The sequence below is a fragment of the Oncorhynchus nerka genome, linkage group LG15 (genome assembly GCF_034236695.1).
Source record: "Oncorhynchus nerka isolate Pitt River linkage group LG15, Oner_Uvic_2.0, whole genome shotgun sequence".
Lineage (NCBI taxonomy): Eukaryota > Metazoa > Chordata > Actinopteri > Salmoniformes > Salmonidae > Oncorhynchus > Oncorhynchus nerka.
In genome coordinates, this window is record NC_088410.1 from 95,063,753 (window position 1) to 95,075,243 (window position 11,491).

Sequence of the window (11,491 nt, forward strand, 5' to 3'; positions counted from 1 at the left end):
AGATACTTTTAAATTTTTAATTTTTTATGGGGCTCTATGCTCAGATAATCGCATCGTATTCTTTCGCAGTAAATCCTTTTTTAAATCTGACAACGCAGTTGGATTAGCAAGATTCTAGGCTTTCGATACATCTGAGACACTTGTATTTTCATGAATGTTTAATATGACTATTTATGTAGCGATCACCATATGTTGTGGAATTTCAGCCCGCTAGCGGGTTCCGTGTGCAGAGTGGTTAACAACATGACTTATCACTGAGCTGTGATGTAACAATAGGGAAACAAAGCAGCGTAGATTCCAGGCTGAGACCTTCTCATTAGAGACATAGATCTGGTATGTGCTGTACGAGGCTGGAGAAGACGTTGTTATTAAGTGTCTGACTGCTGCTCACATCAAAGAATCACCTCAATCTGTCAAAACACAGAGTTTAGCTTTGGTATTAGTCCAGGTTCACAGCTAATTAAAGCCCTCACAGACAGACAGACAGACAGACAGACAGACAGACAGACAGGCAGGCAGGCAGGCAGGCAGACAGACAGACAGACAGACAGACAGACAGACAGACAGGCAGGCAGGCAGACAGACAGACAGACAGACAGGCAGGCAGACAGACAGACAGACAGACAGGCAGGCAGGCAGGCAGGCAGACAGACAGACAGACAGACAGACAGACAGACAGGCAGGCAGGCAGACAGACAGACAGAGACAGACAGACAGACAGACAGACAGACAGACAGACAGGCAGGCAGGCAGGCAGGCAGACAGACAGACAGACAGACAGGCAGGCAGGCAGGCAGGCAGGCAGGCAGACACACAGACAGACAGACAGGCAGGCAGGCAGGCAGGCAGGCAGGCAGGCAGGCAGGCAGGCAGGCAGACAGGCAGGCAGGCAGGCAGGCAGGCAGGCAGGCAGGCAGACACACAGACAGACAGACAGGCAGGCAGGCAGGCAGGTAGGCAGGCAGGCAGGCAGGCAGGCAGGCAGACAGGCAGGCAGGCAGGCAGGCAGGCAGGCAGGCAGGCAGACAGACAGGCAGACAGACAGGCAGGCAGGCAGGCAGGCAGACAGGCAGGCAGGCAGGCAGGCAGACAGGCAGGCAGGCAGGCAGGCAGACAGGCAGGCAGGCAGACAGACAGACAGACAGACAGACAGACAGACAGACAGACAGGCAGGCAGGCAGGCAGGCAGGCAGGCAGGCAGGCAGTCAGACAGACAGACAGACAGGCAGGCAGGCAGGCAGGCAGGCAGACAGACAGACAGACAGACAGACAGACAGACAGACAGGCAGACAGACAGACAGACAGACAGACAGACAGACAGACAGACAGACAGACAGACAGACAGACAGACAGACAGACAGACAGACACACAGACACACAAACAAAAACACACATACACATACACACAAACAAAAACACACATACACACCAAACCCAACATTGTCTCACCTTAGCTCCGGGGTCCCCTGTTGGTACGAAGGAAGAGAGCGATGAAAGGAGAGAGAGAGAGAGAGAGAGAGAGAGAGAGAGAGAGAGAGAGCGAGAGAGAGAGAGAGGAGAGAGAGAGAGAGAGAGAGAGAGAGCGAGAGAGAGAGAGAGAGAGAGAGAGAGAGAGAGAGAGAGAGAGAGAGAGAGAGAGAGAGAGAGAGAGAGAGAGATGGATAGATAGATAGATGTTAAAACAATGGTAGTGAAATAACCCACTAGGTCTGTCCTCCCTCACTGCCAGGCAGACTGCAGGAAACCAGAACTATTTAATAACCTCAATTACTGTATTCTAAGGATATATCCCAAAATGGCACCCTATTCCCTATATAGTGCACTTCTGGGCCCTTAGGGCTCTGGTCAAAAGTAGTGCACTATATAGAGAAGAGGGTGTCATTTGGGACACAACCCTAAGGCACCAGAATGGAATAGCATTTGCAGACCACCACCCCAAATCATAGTGTAGATACCCCCAAAAAAACCAAAGAACCCATGAGGATTTGGACAAAGTGTTGGTTGTAGCACCATCTCAGGAGGGGACAGAAGTAAAGCAGGGGAGAGAGGTCATACAGAGCAAGAGACAGGGAAAATACGTATTCCCATAGAGGGTTTATCTAAGCAAATATCTGTCCAAGATACAGTACTCAAATACAGTACTCAAATACAGTACTCAAAGTAGAGTACTCAAATAAGGTACTCAAAGTAAAGTACTCAAATACAGTACTCAAATACAGTACTCAAAGTAGAGTACTCAAATAAGGTACTCAAAGTAAAGTACTCAAATACAGTACTCAAATACAGTACTCAAAGTAGAGTACTCAAATACAGTACTCAAATAAGGTACTCAAAGTAAAGTACTCAAATACAGTACTCAATGTAGAGTACTCAAATACAGTACTCAAATACAGTACTCAAATGCAGTACTCAAAGTAAAGTACTCAAATACAGTACTCAAATACAGTACTCAAAGTAGAGTACTCAAATAAGATACTCAAAGTAAAGTACTCAAATACAGTACTCAAAGTAGAGTACTCAAATACAGTACTCAAATACAGTACTCAAATAAGGTACTCAAAGTAAAGTACTCAAATACAGTACTCAAATACAGTACTCAAAGTAGAGTACTCAAATAAGGTACTCAAAGTAAAGTACTCAAATACAGTACTCAAATACAGTACTCAAAGTAGAGTACTCAAATACAGTACTCAAATACAGTACTCAAATAGAGTACTCAAAGTAGAGTACTCAAATACAGTACTCAAATAAGGTACTCAAAGTAAAGTACTCAAATACAGTACTCAATGTAGAGTACTCAAATACAGTACTCAAATACAGTACTCAAATGCAGTACTCAAAGTAAAGTACTCAAATACAGTACTCAAATACAGTACTCAAAGTAGAGTACTCAAATAAGATACTCAAAGTAAAGTACTCAAATACAGTACTCAAAGTAGAGTACTCAAATACAGTACTCAAATACAGTACTCAAATACAGTACTCAAAGTAGAGTGCTCAAATACAGTACTCAAATACAGTACTCAAAGTAGAGTACTCAAATAAGGTACTCAAAGTAAAGTACTCAAATACAGTACTCAAAGTAGAGTACTCAAATAAAGTACTCAAAGTAAAGTACTCAAATACAGTACTCAAAGTAGAGTACTCAAAGTAGAGTACTCAAATACAGTACTCAAATACAGTACTCAAATACAGTACTCAAAGTAGAGTACTCAAATACAGTACTCAAAGTAGAGTACTCAAATAAGGTACTCAAAGTAAAGTACTCAAAGTAGAGTACTCAAATACAGTACTCAAATACAGTACTCAAAGTAGAGTACTCAAATACAGTACTCAAATACAGTACTCAAATACAGTACTCATGTCATATTGTATCAAGTAAAAAGGAATCAAAGCAGTATAGGTCATGTCCAGTATAAAACATGTATATAAAATACAAACGACACTTCTGCTTTCAAAGATGCTCTTCGAACGTATTCGATGACAAACGTTTGATTGCTCAGTTCAGATCAAAAGAGCTGAGTAGACAAATCCCATATGGCATTGGCAACATACGAGTTCTATCTCACAACAAGCCCCTCATTGTTAGGATATTAACCCAGAATGTGAACCCTGACCGAGTCTCGGGACACAGCAGATTAATGCTATTGTTTTAACACAGTGTAATACTGTATCACTGCTCTAATACCTTTCCACCTTCCATAGAGCCTCCCTCCCTCTCTCTATTCTCCCTCTCTCTCTCTCTCTCTCTCTGTCTCTATTCTCTCTCTCTCTCGGTCTATCTCTGTCTCTATTCTCTCTCTCTGTCTCTATTCTCTCTCTCTCTCTATCCCCCCCCCCTCTCTCTCTCTCTCTGTCTCTATTCTCTCTCTCTCTCTATTCTCCATCTCTCTCTCTCTCTCTGTCTCTATTCTCTCTCTCTCTATTCTCTCTCTCTCTATTCTCCCTCTCTCACCCTCCCTCCCTCTCTCCCTCTCTCTCTCTCTCTCTCTGTCTTTATTCTCTTTCTCTCTATTCTCCCTCTCTCTCTCTCTCTCTCTCTCTCTCTGTCGCTCTCTGTCTCTATTCTCTCTCTCTCTCTCTCTCTCTCTCTCTCTGTCTCTATTCTTTCTCTCTCCCCCACTCTATTTCTCACTCTTTCTCCTTCGCTGTCTCTCCTCTCTCTCCCTCTCTCTCTCTCTCTCTCTCTCTGTCTCTCTCTCTCTCTCTCACAACTTTTTCTGTCTCTCCCCCACTCTATTTCTCACTCTATCTCCTTCACTGTCTCTCCTCTCTCTCCCTCTCTCTCTCTCTCTCTCTCTCTCTCCCTCCCAACTTTTTCTCTCTCTCTCCCTCTCTATTTTTCTCTCTCTCCTTTGCTGTCTCTCCTCTTTCTCTATTCTCTTTGAAATCACATTTGCTGTATTCTGCAGAGCGAAAGAGAGAGAGCGAGAGAGTCTGCAGCGGTAGTCAGTATGCTAGGCCATGTCTGTTAAAGTGAGGTAATGACTCCCACATGTGGTCATCATGCTGGTGCTGGCTGGCTGGATGTCTGGCTGGCTGGCTGGAGTAATATCCAAGCAAGATGGGCCCAAGGTGAGCTGACCCAACTATGGAAAAATAACGTTGAAGCAGCATTTCTTTGAAATACATTATACAGAAGTGTCATTCTGTTATTTGTTGTTATTTGTTCTCCATTATTTGTTTTTTTGGGAAAAGAACAGCATACACCAACATTATATAGGGCCAGCATTATATAGGGTTAGCATTATATAGGGCCAGCATTATATAGGGCCAGAATTATATAGGGTCAGCATTATATAGGGCCAACATTATATAGGGCCAGCATTATATAGGGCCAGTATTATATAGGGCCAGTATTATATAGGGCCAGCATTATATAGGGCCAGCATTATATAGGGCCAGCATTATATAGGGCCAGTATTATATAGGGCCAGCATTATATAGGGCCAGCATTATATAGGGCCAGTATTATATAGGGCCAGCATTATATAGGGCCAGCATTATATAGGGCCAGTATTATATAGGGCCAGCATTATATAGGGCCAGTATTATATAGGGCCAGCATTATATAGGGCCAGTATTATATAGGGCCAGTATTATATAGGGCCAGCATTATATAGGGCCAGCATTATATAGGGCCAGTATTATATAGGGCCAGCATTATATAGGGCCAGTATTATATAGGGCCAGCATTATATAGGGCCAGCATTATATAGGGCCAGTATTATATAGGGCCAGCATTATATAGGGCCAGTATTATATAGGGCCAGCATTATATAGGGCCAGTATTATATAGGGCCAGCATTATATAGGGTCAGTATTATATAGGGCCAGCATTATAGAGGGCCAAAGCCACAGGTATCGGTAATGGTATAGGCCTAAGGCATCTTCTGATGATATGGTTTATTCCTTACGCTGTTTTTTTCCCAAAAGTAACAATATGAATTCCACAGACAGACAGTAATTTATTTATGTGTGGTAAATAAATAAATAAATTACGACCACTTGGGGGGGCTTCCCCGTCCCGCACGCAGATGGGGCAACACTCTCCGAATGGGATCTCAGGTTTGGGGCAGTCTTTAATCTCCTCGCAGATTATTTCGTCACACAGGACAGTTCCCGTGTCGCACACACAAATACGACACGGCTCTGGTTTCCATACGTCCTTGTCACTATAGCTCTGTCCGTCCTGCATACAGCTGCCTGGGTCCTCTGTGTGTGTGTGTGTGTGTGTGTGTGTGTGTGTGTGTGTGTGTGTGTGTGTGTGTGTGTGTGTGTGTGTGTGTGTGTGTGTGTGTGTGTGTGTGTGTGTGTGTGTGTGTGAGACCAGACACAACACAAGAGGCCAGAGCAGGTGTGTGTGGTGGGAGGGAAGAGAGAAAATAATGCATCATCAATCAATCGATCAATTACCTAGGGATGAAATGTCAGTTAGTGGCTAGTCATTAGACAATAGGCTACAATACATTTTGATGTAAACAACAAAAGTCCACAATTTTTTTGTTTGTTTGTTGAAATACCAGGCTGAGCCAGACCCACAACAAAGACAATCCATTATCCAAAACTATTGAAACCTTTGTTTGTTTATAGAGCCACCATGTTCCAGGTAAACTTGATCACTTGTCAACACATCAGTTGATTTAGAGGCACACAGATACACTGTGAGACCGGCACCAATCACCTGCAGGTTCATTATCAACCACTAGGCGTCAGCACCATCTCACAAAACAGGCTGTTTGGATTATTTTTCTTCAAGAGAATCCTGAGCAGTGTCTCCATCATTTTGGATCAGTGGACCATGTCGCAAGCCTGAACTTCTCCCTTCAAAGTAGAGGAGTCATTTTAAGGCAAATATAACGAACTGTAGCCTACATAGTCTCAGATGCCCAAACAAAGGCCTACTGCACATGTCTCATTCCCTTGTCTATGAACTGGGTTTGTTTGTCTTTAGGCAGAAATGACTTTCTAACCTGAAGCAACAAGTGACACCATTTTCACATAGACTAGGCGACACGCATTGTTCAAACAAGGTGTTTGAGCGTTTAACAAAAAAATAAAAAATTATCCGGCCCTCCGGGGGCCAATATCTCATACCAGGGGGTCAATATCTCACACCAGGGGGGTCAATATCTCACACCAGGGGGTGTCAATATCTCATACCAGGGGGGCAATATCTCACACCAGGGGGGCAATATCTCATACCAGGGGGGGCAATATCTCATACCAGGGGGGCAATATCTCATACCAGGGGGGCAATATCTCATACCAGGGGGCAATATCTCATACCAGGGGGTCAATATCTCACACCAGGGGGGTGTCAATATCTCATACCAGGGGGTGTCAATATCTCATACCAGGGGGGGTGTCAATATCTCATACCAGGGGGGGTGTCAATATCTCATACCAGAAGTTATCATTCTATCAAACTGCACCGCTAACTCAACGCCATGACTGGCACCTCGCAGCTGAAAAGCCACGGAAGTTAACGTTGGCAGCTCGAGGTCAATCAGGCCATTCCATTAGGCGTCAAGTGGAAGGTGGAATGAAGTCAGAGTGAGTACTGTAGCTACATTTAGAGGCCTGGGGCCTGGGGCCTGGGCAGGTCTAGGTAACCAACAAACCTCTGTAGGCCATGAATGAGGTCCTTTCTTAAAGGGACAGAGCTACTGCCTTGTACAAACATAGGGCCCTTTTTCACCCCCATCTGGAAGCCATGAAACGTCAAAGAACGGAAAAAAATGGACAGCTTTTATACAGAAACGTTTGGGACTATACTTGGTGGGGTGAATTAACATATCTCCTCAGTCAGGTGGGGTAAATTAACATATCTCCTCAGTCAGGTGGTAAATTAACATATCTCCTCAGTCAGGTGGGGTAAATTAACATATCTCCTCAGTCAGGTGGGGTAAATTAACATATCTCCTCAGTCAGGTGTGGTGAATTAACATATCTCCTCAGTCAGGTGGGGTGAATTAACATATCTCCTCAGTCAGGTGGGGTAAATTAACATATCCCATCAGTCACTTGGGTTAAATTAACATGTCTACTCAGTCAGATGGGGTAAATTAACATATCCCATCAGTCACTTGGGTTAAATTAACATATCTCCTCAGTCACATGGGTTAAATTAACATATCTCCTCAGACACTTGGGTTAAATTAACATATCTCCTCAGTCACTTGGGTTAAATTAACATACCTCCTCAGTCACTTGGGTTAAATTAACCTATCTCCTTAGTCACTTGGGCTCCAATGTAAGACCTAGTGAAGCACTGACTAAGCAACATTAGCTATTTCTGTTGAAAAATATTTTCTGTTCGATTTTGTTTCTGTTCTATTCTATTTTATCTGATGAATAGAGGACAAGTGGTGGTCGGAAAGTGGGATTCTGGTTCTTTATTGCAAACACAAGGATAGGCCTAATCTGTGCTGCAGTCTTCCTGAGTTGGCTACAGCCTCCTCTTTCCTTTAGAAACAAAATGGAGGATGGAACATATTAAAGTGAAGACAGGTGTGTGGGAGAGACGGATGTTGGAGTTAACTATGGTTCCCAGCTGAATTTGTTGGAACTTGCTGGCGGAGTATTGAATACCTTTTTTCCCCCTCAGCTTCAACCTCTAGCCACAAGCCTTCCATGGCATGGTGATATAGATTGTGTCTCAAATAGCTCCCTATTTCCTATGTAGTGCACTACTTTTGACCAGAGTCCTGTCCCAAATAGCTCCCTATTCCCTATTTAAGGCTCTCTCTTCCCTACACTCTTAGAAAAAGGGTTCCCAAAGGGTTCTCCGACTGTGCCCATAGGAGAATCCTTGTTTCTACAGAGGGTTCTACGTGGAACCCAAAAAGGGTTCTACCTGCAACCAAAGGGTTCTTCAAAGGGTTCTCCTATGGGAACAGCTAAATAGCACTTTTTTTTCTCTCTAAGAGTGTATGGGCCCTAGTCAAAAGCAGTTCACTAAATAGGGAATAGGGTGCCATTTTTGGACACACAGATTGAATACCTTCTCACTCAGCTCGGGCGATCTCCACATAGACCTATCCTCCCATGGCATAGCCAGAGAGGTAGAGGTAGTGGATTGACCTCCTCCACCTTGCAGTGACTTGATACCAGCCAGGGACTTGGAGCTACTGCTCCCCTTTGAGCCTGCTAGTCTTCCTTCCTCTTGGCCACTTTGGCCACTTTAGGACTTCTTAGCACATCCCAGTCAGAAATATTTCTCTCTCTCTCCCAGGAGAAGAACGACTTGCATTATATTCCAGGGGCCCCAGCCCACTCCGACAGGGTAACCTGAGACTGTCTGCAATTTCATGTGTTTTATTTGGGAGGCCAGCACGTTTTTCTTTTCCCCCTAGCCTCTCTCATTGTCTTTGCTACTCTACTATTTATTGTGGAGCCTTACTATGTCTGCACTGAGCGCTTATGCATAAAAAAAATGTGCCTTAGTATAATTACAATAATAACCTCCCTGTCTCTTTTATAATGTTTTTTTTTCCAGTAGTCCTCATACCAGATGATATTTATTTCTCCCTCTCCTCTGACTGTCAGTGCCTGGGGCTGGGTAAATCTAGGAACCAGATGGAAGCACTCAAATCATATGGATGGAACTTTAATCCTGGCTTCCGTCCACCAGTGTCTCTATAACGGCTACCTATCCTAGTCTCCTAAACTCTCCCCATAAATGGGATACAATATTTAAAATAAATAATCTGTTAAATTTAAATCGATTGAATTGATTGTCACGCCAAGTCTCAATATCGCTTCTTAAATGTGGCCAATGGGTATAGGGAGGGATTTAAGTGGCATATAATCGGGATATCAGAATATTAGGGTCATGTGTGGCGGGTTATGATATGGTAAGCGGGTTATTAAGATATTCATATAATAATTCCCAGGTTTCGTTAGATAGATTTTCGTTACGTTCCACCGTTCCACCGTTCCGACTCCAACACGCCTGGAATTGCCTCTGACAGGAATGGAATGTTAACTCTTTTCACACACAGGCTTTGAGGCTGACCACCTTTTCTTGGTCTCGTCGTTTGTTTTGGTCCCCACAGTCTGTCTCAAAATGAATAAAGTTGAGCGCTGTCAAAGCGCTCTCGGAATGTTTGCAAAAGTACCCGCAGGTGTTCAGCCCAGCGGCAGCGCAACTTGTGAGAGGAGGGCGGGTGGAGGATCGCGGGGAAGATTGGATAGCTTGCGGAGAGCTGCTGAATCCTCTACCTTACCAGAGTATTCCGATCTGTATGGCATATAGTAGAATTTCCGAGAATCTTCAAAAGCACATTCTTCACTGGCTATATCAAATGACCTTACTGCACTTGGATCAACAATATGAAAACAGTCAGCAACTCAAGATCAAGTCCATCACTTTTACGCACATCATTAGAATCCCATTGATCTACGATAGTTGTAAATTGGTTATAACTTGTGACATTCACAGCTTTGCAATCGAAAGTGCAATTTGAATATAAGCAATTAGGCTCTCAAGACACCTTTCCCTTATCTATCCCCGCACCTTTCCCTGGCTTTGTGGAATGGGAATAATCGCGCATATCCTTTGTGTAACGGTGAATACAATTGCTCAAGCAGAAAAACAATGACCAACAATTAAATATAACATACATATGCGATTCACAGTGTATCCTAAATATATACGACCCCCCCCCTCACAAGTATAAAAGTTCTCAAAAGTTGAATTTGATCATCTGTTTAGTTTAATTTAGCATTTCAAGTATTTTCATAAACTTTTTTTCGAATAAATATTTTTGGGGAAGAAAAAAAAACTGCCACTTACGGTCTTCGTCCTGACATTTGACGACAGCTAATAGAACGATATGGGTTGCTACAAGTAGCAGTACAGTCCTCGAATCCACAAAGCTCAACATGTCTAAATGTTAGACATGCAGGGCCTTTTGGGGGAGAAGAAAAAGAAAGGACGAAAGAACTTCTCTCTTTGTGTGTGTGTGTGTGTTCCCAGTTACACAGCCGAACCATACATTCAACCACCTTCCAAAAAAAACAAAACCCAATGGGGAATCCAGACCCCTCCAGAAATGTGGTACCGACCTGCGTCAGATCAGGCACTGCAGTTTTATGTGTCCGCTGCCTTCAATGAATTTTTGTATATTCCCAAATATCAGTCCGGCCCCTTACCCCCTGTCAAGCTGAAATCTGAGCCCCGTTTCCCACCCATTCTGTCTGTCCTGAAGTTCTATTCTTCCACCCGGCTCAGACCCCTCCTTCTTCCATGTGCTACTGAAAAGGGTTACCCAAAAAGTGAAACTTTTTTTCTTTCCAACTTGTCTGGGCTACCTTCCCCCTCTCACCGTTCTGCGATACCAGGCGCTATACAGATTTGTCTTCAGTGAGAGCTGGTGCAATTACACAGAATGCATTGATTTTGCCATCGATGGGATACTTTTACATGCTTTCCATTCCATTGCTGTTATTTTCTCAACTGTATCTTATTCCAATAAATATTTTATCTGAGGGTTTAGTGCGCCACAACAGTGCGTCCTAGTGGGGGTGTAATTTATGAAATAATTTCCGGACCTTGAGTTGTTATGAGTAGTAAGCAACATAAATGCCTCAGATCCTTTCCCGTTTTTATCAATCTGACCATTCTCATAATCAGCGGAGGACTGGGACAAGAATTCGGTCCTGGCATTTCATCAACACTAGCCCTCATCACCGTGCAAACGGACAATTAATTAGGGGTTCAACACCCGAGGAAGTGGAAACTCAAAACACATTAACTAGATCGCTGACTCAAAATATAATAGTAATGTATTCATCCAACAGTAAATGTAATGTACTAAAAATACGTTGCACTTGTAGTCTACTACCCATGAGACCTATATGCCTATGGCAGGTGCACATGTGCCCCTCCGTCTCTCAAAGTTGTATAAAATATCTCCGTTGTAAAATAGTTGCTATTGAGCTGAATATTGAGAGTTGCAGATTATACCTACGGAAAGCTGAAACC

General features: G+C 43.5%; 1 protein-coding gene across 1 annotated transcript in view; it reads right to left on the reverse strand.

The window, feature by feature from the left end:
* LOC115142366 (collagen alpha-1(II) chain-like) overlaps window positions 1-10,609 on the reverse strand; it is a 124,220-nt gene extending 113,611 nt beyond the window's left edge. The window contains exons 1-3 of the mRNA XM_065002068.1: window positions 10,301-10,609; window positions 5,506-5,715; window positions 1,450-1,466 (exon numbers count right to left, since the gene is read on the reverse strand). Of these exons, the coding sequence (XP_064858140.1) occupies window positions 1,450-1,466; window positions 5,506-5,715; window positions 10,301-10,391 (318 nt within the window). The 5' untranslated portion in view covers window positions 10,392-10,609. The remainder of the gene's footprint in view (window positions 1-1,449; window positions 1,467-5,505; window positions 5,716-10,300) is intronic.
* Between the last annotated feature and the right edge of the window lie 882 nt (window positions 10,610-11,491).